The 23423-nt window shown below is 40.7% G+C and overlaps 1 protein-coding gene across 1 annotated transcript in view; it reads right to left on the reverse strand.

The window, feature by feature from the left end:
* Positions 1–23423, reverse strand: part of pdlim7 (PDZ and LIM domain 7) — a 37695-nt gene that overhangs the window by 10903 nt on the left and 3369 nt on the right. The window contains 6 exon segments of the mRNA XM_037781153.1: positions 994–1031; positions 1472–1596; positions 1598–1626; positions 6459–6479; positions 6851–6860; positions 15038–15189. Of these exon segments, the coding sequence (XP_037637081.1) occupies positions 994–1031; positions 1472–1596; positions 1598–1626; positions 6459–6479; positions 6851–6860; positions 15038–15189 (375 nt within the window).

Genomic DNA, 23423 nt, shown 5'->3' on the forward strand with positions numbered 1-23423 from the left:
TAACCATACAAAAATCTAAGTGTAAAAACAACACATTGTGGTACTGAAACTTCCGTGTCCATCGCGTGATGCCATTGGGCCCAAAAACACTTTTTCCCATAGACTTACATTGGGAAAGAGACGCCTGTAAATCAGCAGATAATGTTTTTTGTGGTAAATCAACTTCCCGGTATGAACACTTGAATAGCCTTTATTTAAATCATTAGGTCCTAAAAGTTGTAAAATGCACTAATTGCCAAATCCAGAGTTATTTTCCTTCCTCCGTTCATGTGAATGAGTCTCAGACCGCGGCTGGACCGAGGGCTGGGAGGCGGAGTTAAAGGAAACGCTACTGCGCCGCCTCTATGGGCTCAATGGATGCGGAAGATCGCCAGATGATCCGGGTACTTTATCACTCGGCAGTCGAGCCATTTTGGCTTCATTCGCCACTGAGCAACTCTCATAGGAATGAACGGGAGCCCGCCTCCAACGCTGTATCCAGTTCTCTTTTTACATCCATGGTCGTACTGCATCTTAACTGGACACTGGTCACTTCCCATGAGTCCCTGCTGGTTTGTCTGGCAACGTCTCCAGGAAATTAATTCGCTTGGCTGAGAAATAGTCCATTGGTGGTTGGATTTTGTTACCTTTCGGACAGTTTCCAGACTTTATGCTAAGCTAAGATAACGGACATGAGGATGGTATCAATCTTCCCATCTTTCTCACAGCAAGAATACGAACAAAAACGTATTTCCCCAATGTTTAACAATTACTTAATAGAAAATTACGCCATGAAGCAGATTAATGTTCTAATAATACAAAAGATGTACACGTCAAACCACACATTAGTATTTAAAGCAGCGAAACTCCAATAAGGTAGGTTTAAAAGTTGAGTTAATTTAAAAAAAAATTTAAAAAATAGTTGCCAAACTGAAGCTTCCACACACGAATGCACAAACACATGTGACCGAGGAGGCCGACACGTGTCCAAATCAACGACCACTCAAGTTTTTACCTGGACCTCTTCAGGATTTCATCATCTGGGTCCTGCACTGAGAGATCCAGGAGAGACGCACATTAGCATGCCTTACTTATAAAGAAGGCGCTTTTCACAGACAAATCACTCGCCAACCCAAACACCTTAAGTATACATTAAATGGTGCTGTTCTTACACAGCCTCTGTTGTGACAAACATGCACATCATCATTTATCAGACTGGTTACAGTCATGAGAAAAATCTGTGTCATTGAAGACAGCAGCCTCCTGACAGGTGAGGCCTCTCCTCCACAGCTGAAAAATGGACACCCGTTATCTACCTCTCCTGTGTCACTCATTCTGCTGTCACTCTCACAGATAGCCCACTATGATCGGATCACATCAGATCAACTGTTCAGTCACAGGCCCTTCACCTACACGTCATCTTGACTACCAGAGAAGCCCACCCCTAACCTATCACTCTCCTGAGCATGCCAGGCCCAGTCCCCCGACTTACTGAAGTCGGTGCCTGTGAGCTGGGCCAGGATGCGGAAGGAGCGGGACTGAGTGGTGCCGGTGCGGGGCTGCCAGTCCTCGGTGTCCTGGATCAGCCTCTTCTTGCTGCGGTCGTTGGGGATAAAACAGGGCAGGTTGTCCATCCGGAGGCCGTACCTGCACACACACCCACCAGCAGCACACGGCAGGCGCGGTTAACACAATCCCATCTAGGGACAAACCCACTCACACCAACCCCGGCTAATCAGGTGACCTTGAAAATAGAGGACACCCTGAGCAGATCATGCAAAGACTTACTGCTCAGCATCACGGTCACGCAATAAGCCAGTTAATGGATATCCATTACTAAGATTTCTCATGGGCACACTGGAGACGCTCATAAATGGACATTACCGCATTAGAGATCGTATTTATAACCCGTCGTTAGAAGCTACGGGAGAATAGAGTAGCCTGGCCTAGTTTGTGGAAACGTTTTACTACGTATTTAAGCTTTTATTTTGATAGACAACTCAAGAAGCAGCACAAAAAAAAGGCTTTTCATTTCCAACATGTTTGTTTCAAGAGGGTTGCAGGTCAACTGCTGCATGCATTCATCAAGAAGCAAGTAGGAGGAGGAAAGATGAATTGTTACTGATGAACTGGCTTTGTCTGGTGCATCTCTGTTCTGTAAACTGTATCTAAGAGCATCCGCCCCTCTCTCTTGTCATATGTAGCCTGGCCATATTAACCTAATAAGCTGACAAACCAGCCTGCATGCAGCGGTCCCTTACTTGGACTCTTGGGAAACATCACCATAGAAAGACGCTTCGCCCCTGTAGAATAGACCAAAGATCAAATAAGGACAGATTGAATCAAGTTAAAAGAGGAAAGACAGACGATAGAGGGGACATTAATAAATAGTAAGAGATTTTGACGAATAAACAGATGTTTCTAGTTTTGTCCTGATTTCAACTTAAAACTATATAATAATAGATAACTATATAAAAGAGTGAGATGGTAAACGATTCAGTTTAATGGGTGAATTACTAGGGAATAGTTGCATGGATTGTAGTAAAGCAGTGGTTCCCAACCTGGAGTTATAAACCTAAGTTTCAAGATATGTTTATGTTTTTAAACTTCCCTCAAATCTTTGCCCTTTTCTTGTAAATTATTGGATGATTTTAAAAAGGGGAACACCACCTAAATTAATAATTCCAATATGTTATTTTCATGGTCTAGTAAAGTTCAATCAATATTTGCGAACATGAGCTACTCTCTCTAAAAGCCACAAACCAGAGAAGTAAGTCTCAAACTTGTGATGTCATCGGGTATAAAGTCTGGAGCTGCTCCATAGACAATGAATGGGAGACTGATTTTGTGTTGTTTTCCTTTTTATACTCAAATGAGCTTTATTCTTGTGCAGTGTGAAAGAGAAAGTTCCCATATACTCAGAACATTCTCCTGGTTGCTCTCAGTTGCTACAACATCTCTCCCCATTCATTGTCTATGGATCCACACTTTATATCCTGTGACATCACAAGTTTGAGTTTTAGCACTCTAGTTTTTGGATTTGGGAGAGAGTTGTTCATGTTTACGAATATTTTTTGGATCGTCTTACACCATAGGAAGAACATGTATCAATTTTGAAAATGGGCGTAGTTCCCCTTTAAGCTAAATTATTGAAATATAAAAAAAAAATTATACATTTTTTTTTTAATCACAATTGCTCAGAACCAGTAATCATATGCAACCAGTGAGAGGTCTGCAAGCACACAAAGACTGGTCACAAGACAAAAAGGTGGGGAACTACTGTAAAGGATGGGAATTATGGAGAGTGTGAATGGTAATTTAGAAAGGTAAACAAGCAAACATCATTTCTGTCTGGACGGTTAAAGAAAAAAGAAATGTACTAACTTCTCGAGAGTTTCCATCTGCGGCGTTACGAGGAAAGGGGAAAACAGTAAGAAAGGTCAGCTTTGAGTTAAACAGCAGGGAAACCACAACATGTTGATGTAAGGTTGTACTAAACAAAAGACCAAAAAATGCTGCACGATGCAGAAAACATGCAGGAGGTGCCACGAGACATGCGGTTATTGTTAACAGGCTCTGTGATAGAAAGACGGCCTTGTTTGTCTGTCAGATCATCTATTGTCACCCTGACCCAAAATGACTCATTGGATTTGGCACAAAACCTTTGCCCAACACTCCTCTCACCCATGTGCACAAATGCTTTATAGAGTTATGTAAATAGCTGCAGAGTTTGCCAAAAAGAAAACCTTCATTTGATTCCTGTGCCATCGCAGTTATTCTATTTCTTCTTGTGCTCTGAAACCCATCAACAACAATAAATGCCACAGCGGTGACGCATCATGATGTCAGGGTACGCTCTGTCCAAACAACATCACACAAAACCTGTTTCAATACGACTAGACTAAACACATAAGACGTGCATCGAACGGTTTACTGTCTGGATAAATCCAACAATGTCTTCATCAAAAGAGGGCTGACAGTTATAATTAGGCTCTATTCTCCTCAGAAATGGCCAGAGGGAATGGGTTTTCGACCATCTGCAGAGAAACTTCACAACCATGTGAGCCCTCTTGAGAGTAAGCAAGTATGGCTGCTTAAATACTCGAGCACCAGGGCAGTAAAAGCTGCTGAGAACTGAATTGAGGAGTGAGACTAAATATAGCCAACGGGCCACATCTCACCAATGGCTGCAGTCAGACCAGGCTGCCACTTCCATGACCCAAATTATAGGAACCAGACTGGCCCTTCCTTGAAAACCATTTCATGCCATTCTGCCACGTCCAGGATCATTTTAAATACATGTTGATCCATTCCTGGACTCCTTGTAAAATCTGAAAACTGGTAAAATAAAAGCTGGAGGGTTCGGACTTATGATTCTGATTTATTTTCTGTGATTATAGCAGCAAGAGTTTGCTCCTGGGAGCTGTAATTTCATTTTTATGACAAAACAGAGATGATAGCAGCATTACAAGAGCTTCAAAACAATCAGTCCTGACACCAACTTACTTACTGTTTTTTCAATAATTTACAATCAAAAGATCAGAAGCTAAAATTGATCAATGTGGTTTTAAAAGAAGAGACTGAAGATTCACTTTCCAACACAACAGATTGAATTTTTACTTGAGGGACAACATATGAGAAGGGCTCCATCTTAAAGTTGGTTTAGCAGCTTTAACGTGGCCCAAAAAAATTATTTAATACATTAACTAGAATTATTGAGAACTAGAATGTTAATTATTAAATAAAAATCTTGTATGTAAACTTTTAATAATAAAAAAATATCTATAGTGTTTTTGAGAATCGATACAGTATCACAAAACGCAATATCGTGACACTCAATATTTTCTCACACCCCTAGCCAAAAATGTGTTTTGTGAGGTCACATTGACTTTTTACCACCAAAATCTAATCACTTCATCCTGGAGTCCAAGTGGACATTTGTGCCAAATTTGAAGAAATTCCCTCCAGGCGTTCCTGAGATATGGCCTACGTACTTACGGACAGATGGATGGGCCTAAAACCTGTCGCCGGCACGGAGGCATAAAATAGCAAAAAGATGCACCACGATCAAGGCTTTCCATCAGTACTACTGTGATGTGACAAATAACTAGCTGTATGGCCTGTAATTAAAGTAAATCCAGAGAGAATCCTGGAATATGTTTAAAAATAAAATTCCAAAAGTAGAGGAAGTTGCCAGTGACATCACCGCCAGAGTAAAATATTTTTAAGCCAAATGTAAACGGAGATATGTGATTAAATGTATTATTGGAGGTATGACTTCTGACTGACGTGATGTTTTACAAAGAGAAAAGCGAGTGCCATGACAACAGCTTCTAAAAAGCTGAGAAATACTGGACTTGAAAATCCATTTCTTTCCAGCACATTACAGACTGGAGAAGCAAGATACAAGTAAGACTCACAGTCGGTCAATAACTCATCTGCTGAAATAGCAAATCAGTTTGAAAAGGCGGATTGTTTTGCAAGAAATTATACATTCCTGGAAGCTTAAAAAAAGTCTTATTTTATAGTAACTCTCACACTCACACATATAGTGAGGATGATAAGAACAAAAAGGGTATAATGGAAAGAAACAGATCTATTGGTACAGAAATAGATCAGAACTTCTAAAGTGGCCAAAACACAACCAGATGAAAAAACAAAACTGTTTTTACAGGGCTATGAAACTGTGACTGATTATATTGACACATCCTTCACTATTCTCTATTAAACACTTTTTGTCATCCGATAAATTCCACTGTAGAGGTCTTTGAGCTGGAGGAAGCCAACTTCAATTGTCAGCTAAATATGTCCTGCTCTGCTAACAAAGCGTTCATCTGTATGATAAAGACCAACAAGATCATTTGAGTCGGTTTTGCCAAAACGTTTGACGACAACCTCCTCCTTTTCTCGGAAAAATTATTCTATGGCGAGAGTCCATCATGATACAATCTACACTCACCGGCCACTTTATTAGGCACACCTGTTCAATTGCTTGTTAACACAAATAGCTAATCAGCCAATCACATGGCAGCAACTCAATGCATTTAGGCATCTAGACGTGGTGAAGACGACTTGCTGAAGTTCAAACCGAGCATCAGGATGGGGAAGAAAGGGGATTTAAGTGACTTTGAACATGGCATGGTTGTTGGTGCCAGACGGGCTGGTCCGAATATTTCAAAAACTGCTGATCTACTGGGATTTTCACGCACAACCATCTCTAGGGTTTACAGAGAATGGTCCGAAAAAGAGAAAATATCCAGTGAGCGGCAGTTGTGTGGACGAAAATGCCTTGTTGTGATGACAGAGGTCAGAGGAGAATGGGCAGAGTGGTTCGAGATGATAGAAAGGCAACAGTAACTCAAATAACCACTCGTTACAACCAAGGTATGCAGAATACCATCTCTGAACGCACAACACGTCGAACCTTGAAGCAGATGGGCTACAGCAGCAGAAGACCACCTGGTACTAGCACCAGCCACTTTATTAGGTACACCTTGTACCTAATAAAGTGGCTGGTGAGTGTTTAATGGCAGCTTATAACTGCTGGTGTCTGAGTTCATACAAAAGTCCTCATATGCTATCTTGTGTGTTACATTATTGGCAGACAGTGGAGTCATTAAGTAGATCTCAGCAGCATACATTTCTTATGTTGATCTTTTCTGAAATGTTTTTGAAAATATGCAACGTCATTTTGGCAACATACTGAAGTAAATCCTTAAGTTTGGAAATCCCGTAGGGGTAATTTTCTCTCTAGTGTAAAACCAGAATAATGAGACATCAGAAATACCATTAAAACCACATTAGTCACGTTGTGGTTCCAAGGGGAATAGAGTTTATTTATCCACCTACCCATTCTGTGGCTGCTGCATACTGGCACGGCCCTGTGAGCTCGGGGTGTTAAGTTTAGGAGAGTAGGCCACAGGTTTAATAGCAGGTCCTGAGTTGGCACTACCACCACCTGCTGTAAATGGCCTCGCCATCTTGTTAATGGTTGTGCTGGGGGCAAAGGAGTACTTTGGCTGAAAAGAAGCCGGAGTAAGCGAGTCCTGCGAGGGGTGTGGGGGAGAGGGAGACAATGCAGCATTGCACACAACATGCGATTAGACATTTCTTTTGACACACAGTGAGAGTTCCTTCTGCTGTTGCACAATCCCGAGCTTTATATTAAGAAAGCTTCCAGCGCAGCCCAATATTTTTTTCCTTGCAAATTATTACTCCGGGCTGAAGGAGCAGCTCTGTCAAAGCCTGCAGGCTTTTTTGTCTGTGCACGGAAGAAGTGCTTAAGAAGTGTGAACACAGCCATTCTATTTGTGTTGGCAGTCTGCCACAGACTGGCCAGAGTAATCTGCTTCTGCTGCTAAAAAGGGGAAAATGCCCAAAGTGAGAAATTGTCATATTTGACTGACATGTCTCACTAATGAGATTTCTCACTGAGCATTATGCGTGGACAGCAAAAGAACACCTCTAAAAATGGAGCATTGACTTTGTGAAAACCATTATGTTCCCGCTGCTTTACTAAAAAACAGCGTGCAGTGCAGCACAAAGCAGTTCATGACACCATAGTACCATTCACACTGTAATCAGTTGGCCAAGTAGCTCTCAAGAGGTTTGACAGTGAAACTAAATGCATCAGTAGTGTTCCTCTGGCTACAGGGATTGTGCAAGGCATCACAAAATAATCCAAAAAGCAATATTCACAACACTCACACACACATTCAGCAAACAACTCATTTAGCGACTCAGTGATGCTTCGCTAATGCACAGTGCATGGACTCAGTGAGAGCTTGGCAGGTGACTCGGGTGAGTCCGATGAATTTAAACACAAAGTGACATAACACACTGTTGAGGCCAATTGTGAGCAACGATTAAAGGAAGTTTCAAATTCAATCAGTGTCACTGTAGTCCAGCAGCAGACCATGCCAAAGCATCCAAGTGTTGATACAGAGGTGCGCTCAATGCCTCACACTAATATAGTCTTACCTTCTGCTCTCCACCCGCTTTGAAAGCTCTGGGAAAAGAAGAGAAGAAGAAAGAAAAAGAGACAGGGAGAGTTATAAGTACATATAAGAAAACTGACTTTCACAAATTTAAAGTTACAATACTGAACACTGTGATGAACATGCCCACTTTATGATAATCACATGCAGTTTGGGGCAAGTCATAGTCAAGTCAGCACACTGACACACTGACAGCTGTTGTTGCCTGTTGGGCTTGAGTTTGCCATGTTATGATTTGAGCATATTGTTATACTAAATGTAGATAGATAAAAAACAAGTGATTAATTTGCGATTCATCGCAATTAACTATGGCTAATAATGCAATGAATTGCCATTAAACATTTCAATAGATTAACAGCCCTAATATAAACTGAATAATTTACGAGTACGTCATTCAAATGGAAAAAAAGCTCATGACAGCTAATACTACAACACTTTGAAACAAAACTACAAGGATGTTTTTCTTATATTACGCATTTTACTAAATTTAAATTACAATGACAAAATCTATAATAAATGAGTGGTTACACGGATACCAATATCAACCTCATATTTATAAAGACTAATAGCTGGAATCACACATAACATGGTAAGAGGCTTACAGAGTGACTTCAGTTATAACTTTTAGGCCCATCCTTCCATTAGTTGAGACACAATGTTAACTACAAGCTTAATAGCTTAAATAGCAGCTCTGTTTGAGACCATTTTACAAGGGGTATTGCAAACAAGTGATCAGACGGGTTTTAAAACAGGCCCAGTTTAACCCACTTACCTAAACCACTCACAGATGCCAGAAGAAAAAGAGAATGCATTCAAAGTGTCCCATTACAATTATCCAATGCATCATAAAACTACATGAGCACACATCTACGACTGAACCAAGAAGTAGGCCTGCAAGATCTACTGTTGGATTCAGGATGTTTACAGTTTGGTTGTAGCTTCGCTTTTGTTTTCATATCTTAACATGTGGTTTAGATGAGTGGTTCCCAACCTTTTTCATTAAGGGACCCTCTTTTCTATCATTGCGTAAACTGATGACTCCTGAATATTTCATATTGTATTCAATGCATAACAATAACAATACAGAACAACTGATAAACTGTACAATTAACCCAAATAATGAACGTAATAACTGCAGGAAGTTTGTGTAAAACAAGTGATATGGATGAACTTTGAGCAGATTATTTCCTGTGAATACTCAGAGAGGAGTTTTCCTGTTATTTTTTTAGGAACTTTTAATACAATTCTCTGTCTGTATTTATGTATTTTTTTTAACAATCATTCATACTTAATAGGCTTCTTTTTTTCTTTTTTTTTACAAAATCACAGTTTTCTTCTCCCTGACACTTGGCTACTTGTCTATCAGCTCTTTGGTTGTTTTAACATTGTACTTTTCTAATGCAGGACGAGGCTGTTTCGCAGAGAGGGAAGGCTCTGTGAATATAGCTTGTGCTCAGGTTGTCTTCACCGTGCCCTCATCCTGTGATCGATTTTTTAAGTTTATATCTTAAATAATAATCCAAACTTTAAAAATAGCAATTTCATTTAGTTTTCTTCACAGAAATGAATGAAATCCTGAGATAAAGGTCAACTCTATATTATTATTTTTTTTAAATCAAGAAGACCTCACGACCCCCCATGAAGTTTTGGTGACCCCTAACGGGGGTCAGGGCCCCCAGGTTGGGAACCAGTGGTTTAGATAATTGGGTTAAACTGGACTTGTTTGCTCATATTGCTTGTGTTTGTAATGCACCATGGACTCCACTGCGGTGCCGTCTCAAGCAGAGTCCCCTTACACCCCATATCTCAACAATTAACCTAATCAGCAAAAACGGTGGAAGCGATAGAAATGATGGGAGAAAAGAACCAGGTTGTAAAAACGCTGCTGGTTTCTCTGCGGTGGCATTTATAAACACCAGAACATCGCTACATTTCACACAGTCTCGGACTGTCCGCAGATTCACCCGCCCAGGTCAGAATAGTGCACAATCATGTCACAGTGTAGTTCACTTCTCAACTCTAATCCCAGGATTCACATTACTGCGGAGCGTTTGCCGACTGGAGCAGACGCTTCATTAAATTTTTCTTTACACATTAAACATGGAGGCACCCAGCTTTACATCGCTGCTGGCTGCTCCTAAAATAACAAAACCACAACCTAATGTTTGCATGCTACACAAAGCTACAAGAGAGGTGAGCAAGAATTAACCAGCCCTGCAGCCACACATTGTTTCAGGCTACAGTCCTTCACACAAAACAATGGACAGCGCTTCCTGTGACAATGAGAAATGAATAACCACTCATGTCATTGCCTGCTCAACCACTTAATAGAGCAATGTTAAAGACAGGAAGACAACAGGGCTGTATAGATAGAGAGAGCGAGGAGCGAAGGGAAGGCATACCGACATGTCTGTGCGTGTTAACACTTCTGGAGAGACAAATCAATGTGACATTCATAGTGCTTCAGCTCGTCTTAACCCACAATTTGATGAGTCACACTTGAGAGCAGGGATATAGGGAATGTCTATAACGGACGCTGTGTACTCTATTTTTGTTTTTGGCAAACTTAAATGAACAAATGTGGAGATGATTAAGTCACCGGTTTCAGGGAATAAGTTTGTTTGCTTGGACCGACTTTGACCCGTGCTGAAACCGAATATGCGCACTATGAGATCATTTCCTGCCTCATTTCATAGGTCGCTTATCTTAAATGATGCGTGTTGGGCTTTCAAGGGAATGTTAGTCAGAAAATTATCCACAAAAACAAAAAAAAATCCCATGATACTGTAATGAAGTTTGCACACATCCCCGACAGACTCCAACCACAACACGCTAAGCCAATCCCTGACAGTGAACATTGAAATATGGACCCAGTGTTTCCCTGTGCTACATGATCTCCTTTCTTTGAAGCTGCAAATCTATTGCCCATATTTTTTTGATTCCACTCCCTATAAAAAAAGCTCTGGATAAAGCCTAAACCTTCCCCATAAATAATACACCAAATGATCATCGGTGTTGAGCAAAATGAGGCACTAAACTAAACAATAGTCCATATCTCATCAGCGTGCAGCTGTCCTCCGCTCTTGACATGAAACAAACGGTGGATGGCAGCCAAGATACGGATAAATAAAACTGGCAATAGCTCTTCTATGAGAAGTGTTTCAGGAAAACAATATTTGCTTGTCTTACAATATAATAACAATAGGAGAGTGCGAGACGAAGAGAGGAGACTGGGGAGTCGCAGAGTGGAAAAATGTGAGATGTTTACAATAGCTGGACTCCACATGGAGATGAGAAATAGAGGAGGCGAACCACTGATCACGGAAAGTATGCTGATGTTAAGTAAACATCATAGGCCTATCAAAACATTACAGCACTCCCTGTGAGATAAAGGTAACAGAAGAAAAATGTTCTCATTAGACTTGTGTTTTAGTAACAATATTTTCTGCCATTGATGTTCCGTTTTGGATATAATATTTCACGCATAAAGCCACAGTGGGATTTGGTATGCAATACCCCTCAACACATCGACAGCCCGAGTTCATCTTCCGTCACAAGAAAAAGAAATTCTCTAACCTACCGGGAAATAACTACAGCAAAATTTCAGTGTAATGAATTGTGCTATGATTACACACAAAAGATGATTTGTTCATCACAATATGTTCTAAGGACATTTGAAATACGTTTACATAATTCATTTTCAGGTTTTTTAACATAGCAAAACAAGGAAGCGAGGTTCATAGAATCGTCTCATCCGAGGTTCAAAATATGTTCATGTGCTACATCTTAATAAAAAGGTGTCATTAATCAAGTCCAGGTTTGAGATCTGAACCTCTGTTAGACAGGGGGGGGGGCACATCTGGCTCAAGTATGACAACTGATCCATCCCTCTACAGAGAGCATGACGTCATGTTTCGTGATCTTTACCCACCACAAAAAGCCAACTAGATTCTCACCGTCTCTTTTCTAATTCTCCTTTTCATTTTCTTTCACACTCTGAAAAACCCCACCCATGACTCTACTGCTCTCCCTCTCTCTCTCTCCCTCCCTCACACACACACTCCTTTTAAGGTATTTAGTGGGTTGAAGTGTAGCGTGTGACCTTTTTCTGCAGGAAAAAAAAAATGTATGCAACATCAGCAATGTGTCTTGTTGGCTGTATGGAAAACAGGAATTGCAGCTCTTTGATAGCAAAGAGCATGCTCTTTTATAATAATATCTCTACCAGATACAGTAACTCTTGTTATCTCTGGGCATAATAATAACCTGCTGCAATATTTAGTACACTACATGCAAGATTGCAGTAGTAGTAAGACTACAAAAGCCTTGACATCTTACTAACCACCTCAAAGATCTGCCCTCGAGTCTCCATCTCTTCTGATTCATCTTTCCTCCATTAGTTTCTCTTCTCACCTTACTCAAGCTATTCTATTCAAACTAAACTAATCTAATAGACTAGCATAATCTTTGCTCCTTTATTTAGCAGTGCACATCATGTCTCTATATTGAGGTTAATGACCCCCTTTACACCTGGCATTAAAATCTTATCCAGATTGTATCTAGATCTCATTAAACCTGATTACATTTACACCTGATATTAATATGGATCTCCAGGATCCACATTGAAATCCAGCTGCACAGGCTTGCAGCTGGGCAGACGGTGTGTAATGCACGGACACATCAGCCTCAAAACGCCACTATTTAGGGGGAGAGAGCCCGCAAACTTTGAGTTCTGACTACACTCGCGCACACAGAGGGATGAGGAGAGGAAATGCTGTGGCGGTGATCTCTCTGGACACGGCAGTCAAGTGACCGGAGGAGCTCGCTGCACACACGGCCGAAGCTTTGAATATTCGCTGTTGATTAATACCGAAGCGCCGGAGACCAAAAAACTGGTACTCAGGACATCCCTAGCATTACGTATATCCACCATGATCTCTACATCTAAAACTATTAGTTCAATGTTCTGGCTGTTTTCTTCTGGAAAGTAATTTACTGTAGATGCCCCGAGGCCGTTCTGACTCTCAACAAACTCAGAAACTTAGAAACAGCCGGGTCTCTTGGCAGGCAACAACAAAATGAACTAGATGTGAAAATAGCGGCGTTGCAGCTGGGATCACAACCTCTTTACTTTTTGATTTCGTGATACTCATAAGTAGTCCCATGACAGCAGCAAGGCTTTTTTTGGGAGGAGGAAAATCTTTTTCTCATAATTAAGCTCTTGATGAAACATTTGGCTTGTACTCTACAGAGATACTTCATCACTCAGGAATTTCTGGCAGGAGTTATGTGAACAGGTACGAGTGTTACCATTTTGTGGGTTATCATGAGCTAATTAAAATTATTCAATCAAAATAATAAAAAAAAAGATTTTTCTGGCTCACATTTTAATAACAAAGTGCTTTAATCTGAAGAAAGAGTTTCTCTAATTTCATTAGAAAGCTGAGGCATTATGTAAGATACCCGTGGCTCCTCTGAAAATGGTTTATTTCAACCAAACAAAGGCCAGTGTATCCGCCTGACAGCATTTGGCATGCATATCTGCCGCTAAGTGCAGACTACTAACCCCTGCTCTTACTTCTTTGAAATGATAAGGACAGAACATTACTGTAATACCAAGATAGAAAGAATTCAGAGAGCATGTACCTCCAACACCACACAATCCTCTTGTTTCTTTAATAAATGGTCATGTTGAGAGGCTTTAACTTGCACCTAGATTTGAATCAACATCAAAATACATATTGATGGATGATGATGAATTTTGGAAAATACCTAAATCCTGGAAATATGCATTTTGTACAAAGTTTAACTGGCAAAACTTGCGAACTTTTGGGGACAGAGCTTTCAGTGTGACTGGAACTCTCTCCCCATAGAGCTCCGAAACGCACCATCTCTGGACAGTTTCAAAAGACTTCTAAAAACCCACCTCTTCACCAAGGCCTGTGGCCTCTAGCTACTATGTTCCTTTTGTTGTATTTATTTATGCCTATGTTAAAGCGTCCTTGGGTTTCTTGAAAGGCGCTATATAAATCCAAGTTATTATTATCATTAAAACTGCATCATGCATATTTTGCAGGAACGCTCTGCACCAGTCTTATGAATGTGGTTATAATTACACAATGCATTCAATAATTTGGCAGTTTGTTTCAACTAGACCATGCCAGCAAGACTTTGGCAAACATTTGTAGGAAAACAGCATGTAAATAAATATCAGAACCTAAATATAGATCACCTGAATATGCTTTGCACAGTGCCAATTCTGTGATTGTATATGATTTGTAGAAGGAGTAATAAAAAGCAGTTTGCAAAAATCTGAAATCTATATTGGTGGAATTGGGCACACGTTGATGCAAAGATACAGGTTGCACCAATGATCCAGGAAAATATTTTTTCTTCTAAGCCTCACAGTTCAGGATTAATGAGCAAAAGCATAACATGCTTTATAAATCACTACATGGCAGTGATATCTGTAACAAAACAAACTTTGTTTTTGTTTTTTGGTACACGGACTAACTTTTGATCAAAATCCACTGAACTCTGTTCATCAGTTTTTAAAAATATCCTATTATACTGGTCCATGTATTGTGTCTCTCGCCTCTGACTGACATATGCCTTGCGTGTGAGTTTTGAAGCTGTGTGTACGGACTGGATAAAGCTGCAAATGAATTGCCCTCGTTGAGATAAACAAAGTTGTCTGACTCTGAATATCCTGCCAACTACTGTAATAGACAAAGGATGAAATGAAAACATAACCTCCATAGCGGAAATAATTACTTTTTTGGCAGCATTTACTGATGGGGTTGTGACTTATGAGTAAATGAAATTCAAGTCCAAGTCCATTCTAAAACTAGGCCTTATGAGAAATACAATTATGGAATGTGGTATTAAAGGTATCATCACACAATGTATTTTGCAACCACTGCAAATTTCAGGGACATTATGGTATTTCATCTCTCTAAAGAATGAAGGAGGATACATGTGGTGCTTTATGCTGCTGGGTTTGAAAATTAAGGGTGATCATGGAGTTTTTTTGTTTCATAATGCCCTGCAATGTGACTTACTTGCTGAGGGTGAGGGTGAGGGAGGCTGTTGCTGCTCTGATCTTGTTTTGTGCCTCCACATGGGTCATCTCTTCTGCATTGGCCTCACTGATGGACACCACCCAGTCTCCCACCCCGACACCAGCCTCAGCTGCCTTCCCACCCGCAATCAGCTGGAAAAAAGAAGACACAGGAAGTTAGAGGTGCATGAGGACAGGGTTTTCACAGGAGATGACAGTTATGAGGATAAAAACATCCTCCACATAACGGGCAGCTCCAGGAACAGAAGTGCACCAATGAAAATGAAAATAACAATAACAATCATTCCCTTTAATATCGCAATTGTGAAATCAGTCAACAATATTCGCAATTAGATATTTTCTCAAAATTGTTCAGCCCTAATTTGTATTCATCTTGTATTTTATTCTTTCAAGGACGGCATGAAATAGTCACAAAATCTCAAAACACAATGTACATTTCTAAAACTTTGCCTCACATTTCATTTTTTTTTTATATTATCCTTGTCATCACCTCATGTCTCAAAAAGAAAACATTTCCAAATCCAGAGTGAAAAAAGTACTTAAAATGTCATTGTGTGACTACACTACTATTATTTCATACATATCAGCAGTTCAAAGTTAAACGCAGGATATCTAAACACACAAAATGTCATGTTCAGTCAACTTTGCTGGAATGTCTGTTAACGACACTTAATAATCAACTCAGGGAGTCAGTGTGTCTGGGCCTGACAAGCTTCCGAGATATTTCACTCAACACTATCGGGAACAGACGTTATAGGTCATCATGATGTCATCAGTCATCAGCATATGATTTGCTGCAGATGTGAGTATGAAAGGAACTCTTGAAAAGGTGCCGACAGGGACCATATATTCCAAATAGTCACATCATTTACTGGAACATCCCATCTAGACAGGTAAGTCACTGGCAAAACAATGACATCATCCTCTCGGGCTGTCGCGTAGACATATTGAGTCAGAGCAGATGGCTGGAGTCTTGTTACAAACAGGAAGAACATGACAGACTATATAGGTAGTTTGTTTTCTACATGAACATAGTATGACGGACGGATAGTGTAGTCCAACATACAAAGCAGAGATGCCAAATCCTGTTTAGTAAGGGCTAAGTCAGCTTGCCCATGCAGCTTAATGAAACTCAAGACTTGTGTCAAAGTCTCAGATAACCGGAGTACAAAGTGTTCAGCATCAGATAAGTGAGCGGGTGCCAGGATTTCTGGCAAAAAAACCTATTAGGATTACTCTCTGATGTCATGGATCCCTGCAAATGTTAGCTCATCAAAAGCTCAGAGGACTCGGCGGTTCAATCGATGGTTTTTCTGCCATGTTCAGCTAAGCTATCACACTTTGCCGCTTTGATTCTGCACATTAAAACATAAACACTTGTGTGAGCGGGGAGGTAATATGCTCTGTAAACTGGTGACAGCTCGGGCTGGGATACAACTCCGCAGCCCGCAAAGACAACAAAGCTAAAAAAACCTGCCTTGAATCGAAACACGGCGAAGCTAAAAATAGGAAGAAATGCATTCCTCAGGGGCAAACAAAGCTACACTTATTTTACAGCCAAGTTCAAACATCACTTTAATTGCCTTTGATTCACACTCACTGGAAGCAATTAGTGGGGTTAAGAAAGAAATTATTTCTCCAGTTTAGGGAAGAAGAGCTTGAACAGGGTACCCTGGAGAAAAACAACTATGACACGGACCCAAGTGACATGTTCTGAACAGGGGCACAGCCGGGCATAATGCCACCGAGGTTCACTACAGAGAGCCGCAGACCCCTTTTTACTACTATACTGGATTGTAAAACTTGAGCACCTTCTCATTTTACCTAAATAAAATAAAGCTTTTTCTAGCGTTTAACAACAACAACACTACATCCCATAAGCCTTAGCCACAGAAACACCATCAAAGCCTCAAGGGTGGTGCAGTTGTTTAATTCTAACAAAACCACTGTTAAAATAAAGACGTATTAAAATGTTACTAGCCAGTGCAGTTAGTAGAAAATGAACAGAAAGCCATCATTGTGTCATCTTTTCAAAAAGAATAATAAAAAAAAAAGCTCTTTATGATAATTTAATTGAGCAATGAAAGCTACAGCAAGTCAACTCTGAAGTGAGGTGGGACTTTGGGTCTGTGGAAAGAGACACGGTTAATCTATTTTTAATTGGGAAATACAGACAGGTGAAGAACTAAAAAGGAAAACTATGAATAAATGAGGAATGCAAGAAAAAAAAGGAATGCAAATGTTTTCATACAAAGCACAAGGGGTCACTGAATGTTTTGATGAATATGAAAATAATGAGGTAAGGTTTCAGACTTGGAGAATTTATACCATCATCAAAGATTTTACCTGTAGAGCTGACCTCTAAATGTAAATGTGACATAAAGAGATGAAAAAGAGTAGAATTTATGATGTAGGGCTTTCATAGGTAACTCGATAACGCGTTAACGCAAAATCATTTTAACGCCACTAATTTCGTTAACGCAATCAATCTTTCGGAGGTTGCAGCGGGCTCAATTTTGAAGCTAGAGGGAAGATACTGGCATCATATCAAACTAGAAAAACCTAAGATATCCAACCTTATTACACAGCATTGTTGAATACTTGATTCTGATTGGCCAATCACGGCGTTCTACGGTCTGCTTTTTCTTTATAGCAGACAGTTGCTATGTATGGCAAACCGTTGCTATCGGTGCAGTTCTGATGTCGGACTCTGGTGGACCATTTTTGTGTCAAATTATTGATTTCTTAAGTAAGTAGCCGTGTAAAAAGTGGGATAATGTAGAGCTAGCGGGTCATTGCTGTGAAAGAATCCCCTTCAGGGCGATGAGAGACATCGCCCTGAAGGGGATTCTTTTACAGCAATGACCAGGTCGCTGTACATTATCCCGTACATGTCATACTAGCTTTTTGTAAATAACGCACCAAACTTACGCTACATTTTGGTGAGGTAAAACTGGCATGGCCATTTTTAAAAGGGGTCCCTTGTCCTCTGACCTCAAGATATGTGAATGAAAATGGGTTCTATAGGTACCCACGAGTCTCCCCTTTACAGACATGCCCACTATGATAATCACATGCAGTTTGGGGCGAGTCATAGTCAAGTCAGCACACTGACACGCTGACAGCTGTTGTTGCTTGTTGGGCTGCAGTTTACCATGTTATGATTGGAGCATATTTTTTATGCTAAATGCAGTACCTGTGAGGGTTTCTGGACAAAATCTGTCATTGTTTTGTGTTGTTAATTGATTTCCAATAATAAATATATACATACATTTGCATAAAGCAGCAAATTTGCCCACTCCCATGTTGATAAGCATATTAAATACTTGAAATTCTCCTTTTAAGGTTCATTTTGAACAGATTTGTTGTTAATTTGCGATTAATCGTGATTAATCACAATTAACTATGGACAATCATGCGATATAATTAAATATTTTAATCAACTGACAGCCCTAATATGAAGTCATACAGATTGTAGGTTGTATATGTACGTGCATGTGTGTGAGTTGAGTTACTGATGGACACAGACACCTGTGCTCCTGGCTCAGGTTCAGAGTGCAGCTGCTCCCTCACTTGAGACGGCAGCAGTTAAAGTTGCTGTGCTCAGACCTTTGGATGGTCGGGGGCGGACGGAAACCCTATACCACCCAAGCAGTTTGTCAATACGACGAAGGACAGTGGAAAACATGTTCCTGAAGGCAACACTGTACCTCACAACAACCAGGGACCCGACATGATGGCGCAGTCGTGATGTATGACAACATCACCGAAAAGATGGCTTTTTGATTCGGCCAATTCCTCTGACACAAGTAACAAATGAGAAGCAGACTCAATCGGTCATAAATGATTTTGTGCAAATAAGATTGTAGCTCACTTTACACTAATGGCATGACGTTTGTGCCTCTGAAGCTATTCGCAACCACAGGGTTAGCCTAACATTTAGTGGCCTGTTTCAAGGCTTTTTGGCAGAGCCCAGCAGCAGAGCCGCTTTGGTACGCTATCAGATTTCAAAAGCATGAACCAACCTTTCAAAATGCAACGTCTTGAATTCACCTTTGACATGGTGAAGCCAGGGCCTGATACTCGCTCCGGGCTGTGGCTACTCTTGTTTTTGGTTAAACTAATAATGCACTAAAAGTTGATCCACAGCCGTAGATATACAGGCTGTGTAACGCCGCACCGGATCACTTTTATTCTTTCCACGGCTATTTGGGGGCCGAGAGACAGTCTGTCCTTACATCACTCGCACAGCGCAGCTGATGCAAAGCCATAAATATCCCTCTGAGAAATGGAAAACCAAACCTGCAAGTATGTGGTCCCCCTGAAACGACTGCAGTGGAACACCTAGCGCTAACTCACCTTAAAGCACTGCCGCACTGATCACAACATAAGGCATTCACCTCCAACTAGCCACACAAGAAATGCCCCCTGTGGGCAATCTATCAGTGAGTACTGAATTATTAATTCACCCCTCTAACAAGGCCTTTTGTCCCTGAGTTTGTAGGAGAGAGGGAGTGTTTAAAGAGTATACAAGTGATAAAGCAACAGATGGTGTACGAGCCAGACCGAGACACAGGAATAAAAAAGACTCGATGACACATCCAGCTGTGGTGGTGGAGAGACATTCACATATCTCCTCACTCGCTCATTGACTTGACATCATCTGCAATTTCCTCTGAACATTTTATTTCAGTGTTGCGGCATGTGTTTTTGTCGATAGGAACCAGATGGTGCTCAGGAGGCTTGGTTATGGTATCGTAATGTCTATGGAGTCGCGATGGCGCGAGATCTGGGACAGATAAATGGAGAAACTCCTCAGAGCAGTTGTAGGGCTGCCCCAGATTGAGGTAGACGTAAAATTGAAACGGCAACGAAACGGTGTTACGACGACATCCTGCTTCTGAAATTTCATGCCTTTCCTTTTGAAAACAGGATGTTGGGGCAGACATGGAGAGACAGATATAATTTTACTTAAGTATACCTCAGACTTCTCACGGTCTAGAGAAATTCAAGAAAAAAAAGTGTTGGCACAACGGTAGTTTAGAAAAGGGTTCAGAAGACACAGTAGGCTGTTTCTGGAGGCAGGATCACAATAACTCATCTGACTGTCTCAAGATTTTCAGAGGAAGAGATGCTCGTGTGTTGACGGGCCTACTGGATGTTTGACTCATTCATATGAGACAGCTGACTGTCAGGCGATAATCCTTCAGCGTTCAAAGAGAATAATGATCAGGGTTATCTGAGCTTGGGTTTGGAGACTGCAAATTTAAAAACAGAAATCCTGCGTTACAAACTGGAGGTGTGATATTCACCCGTTGTAATGGAAGGCGCCATTGAGCTGCATTATGGGAAATGTAGGATCAAGTGTTTTTGGAGCTTGACCCATACTAGGGACTACAGTCAGGACATTGTTAAATGTCACTCTTAATAAACAATTAATGTTGGTGCATATTCCCGGGGTATGGAGGATCCTTATGTGTGTAATTTCATTTTATGAATGGATAGTTACATCATGGCTTCATGGCTGGATTATTTGAAAAAGAGAACGCCAAATTGGTACAGTAAGCAAGTTAAAGTAACAGTCAATGATTTATTTTCGCTCCCTGTCTGCCTGTCTTGTATCTGGGACAAAGAGCTGATAGTGTTGAGTTATATTCATGAGCTTACTTTTTTCTGCCCCTCTACCTTGACCATGGAGACTCAATGCAAAACGGTGATGTACGTCCTCACGTGACTGATGGCGGCCACTATCAAAGCCCAGTTCCGCCGCTAACGATGGTTTGTAAAATGTCCTGTCGGTGCCAATTAACTGGTCTGGTCGATTAATCGGTCTACCTCTAATAGAAATGTCAGTCGACCAGAGCCAAGCAGCATCCAACCTACGTTTTTGGAGGAGGGTCTATGGACACACACGGCTGTGCCCAGTATCACAGTGTCGGATTGAGGAATATAATGATACCAACAGAGAAAGACATTGCTGTCTCATCATTTTATCTTTGTCTTTTGTTTTTCCTTCACGGATGGTGAAGGGTCAAGAGCACTTATAAGTTTATATACATCTGCTAACACAATGCTAAGAAAACAAAAAGTGGGATATTAATAGGGCTGCAACTAACAATTATTTTCATTGTTGAGTATTCTGTCAAGTATGTTTTCCATTAACTGATTCGTTGTTTGGTCTTTAAATGTCAAAATGGTGAAACCTGTCAATCAGTGTTTCCAAAAGCCTAAAGATGTCTTCGAATGTCCTGTTTTGTCCAGAACTCAAAGATGATATTCAGATTACTGTCACAGAGGAGTTAAGAAATCAGAAAATATTCACATTTAAGAAGCTGAAATCAGAGAATTTAGAATTTTCTGAAAAAATGACTCAAACCGATTAAACGGTTATCAAAATAGTTGCCAATTAATGTAATAGTTGACAACTAATCGATTCATCATTGCAGCTCTAGACATTAATATTTAAAAAGAGTCAAATAAAAGTTATCTCCATGTATTTTCAGCTGATAAATGGGTGTACACATATTATGCTAATGTCAAAAAGTTATTTTTCCTTTCACAGGGACTTAACAGTTTGTCTTGGCGTTGTCTCCTTTCCTCTGATCTCACTGGAGAAATTATTCCAGTGAGATTGGAGGAGTCCATCATATGCATGAGAAAAGAATGAGCGTGGAAGATATATCAGACACGGAAAGAGACAAGAGGATTGCCTGTTGGCAGCGACAGGGTGGATACGAGAAAAATCCCAGGAATGCTGAGAAAGCAGAGCTATCCAGGCTCGCAGACAGAGGAGGAAGGAAACAAGCATTCATAGAGCATGAAACCTATATACCAACTCCCTCACACACACACACACACAAGGTTACAACAGACCCACAACTTTCCAAATCAATACAAAGATGATCAAAATCTCCATCTCCAAAAACAGGGTGACTGATTAAATATGCAGTTATTGATGATGTGACAATCTGCCACAGTATAAGACCAAACTCAAATTACCTGAATAACCATGAGCTCTAAATAAATCAGGTCTGAACGACACTAACTGTCATCTAATCTTTACGAAAAACACTTCAACGCATTGATCTGTCAGGACTTGCATTCTCTTCTCCGTACAGCGTTTTTACTGAGCCTTTTGTCCCGTCACTCCACATGTTCTTCATTGTGTAATCCGCTTTTAACCGACTGTCTGGGTTCAGATTCTTATCTCATCAGCCACACACCAGTAAAGAAAGACCACCCATTAAATTCATCTAAGCCAAGCGAGCGCAGGCCTGACTTTTCTTCCTGTTACTAAGGGATACTGTATATCTTTGAGGTTTACTTCCCCTGGTCGGGCTGTTTTCATCCTCTGTGACTGTGTGATTCACTGACCAGCATTTTATGACAAAGGCAAGGAGAGCCAGCAGTCCCTGAGAAGTAAAGAGAGAAAACCTGTCACATCTTTATAACTCCTGCACCCTGAGGCCTGCTGGACGGCTGGAACGAGCTACAAAGATATTAGCCACTGACCAGTCGTTAAGGCTCCAGTCTTAGCTGCACTAGGTTTCTTTTCAGAATGGGAGCCATTATTAGTTTTTACACCAAGCTGCTTAGACAAACCTGGGTCTAGCTAAATTTATGGAGAGACTGGCGGGGAAAGGCTTTGCAAACCAGAAAATGTAATCCATATTTCTGTCAGCGAGGGAAATAATAAGCATTCGTAATGTACCTGGATTGCAGAAATACTGGCCTCCTGCGTAGGCTGATAAGTCAAGATTATTACGCCATGCCAGTCTAGACTGAAATTCCTCCAAGTCAACTCCTATATCCCTGCTTTGTTTTGGGCAATTCGTCAAAAATCTGTTTGGTCTTTTATGGGTAGAAGAAAATGTTTCTTGTCATGAATCCAAGGGGAACATTGTGTTTCTGACGGCGATGCCTGCCAGAGAGCAGAGCAGATACGAGACGTGTACTGACAAGGCAAGTGATAACTCCTTCCCTCACCACAGGATTACGTCAGCTCTACACACACACACACGTCAACGCGATGTTGCTTGAAACACACCGCAGGCTCTTTAGGCCACACTAAACGAATGATGCAACGTAAAATAGTGCATCACTTGTTGCAGCTTTTCGTTTTAATGTTATATTACAACTGACTTTTTGGCAGCTACAAAGAATCAAAGAACTGAAAGTGTTTGAAAGATGTGCGGTAACCTAATTGCCTATTAACTTCTAATTATCTCTCAAATAGGAAACTGCAAATATTGAACATAATTGATGATCTAATAACTGTAAATCAGTCTAACATGTATATATCACCCCAGCCTCTAAGGTAGCAATGTAACAACGTCAGTGGGGAATGAATGTCAGAATAGCTGGCA

Source organism: Sebastes umbrosus, chromosome 9 (assembly GCF_015220745.1).
Source record: "Sebastes umbrosus isolate fSebUmb1 chromosome 9, fSebUmb1.pri, whole genome shotgun sequence".
Classification (NCBI taxonomy): domain Eukaryota; kingdom Metazoa; phylum Chordata; class Actinopteri; order Perciformes; family Sebastidae; genus Sebastes; species Sebastes umbrosus.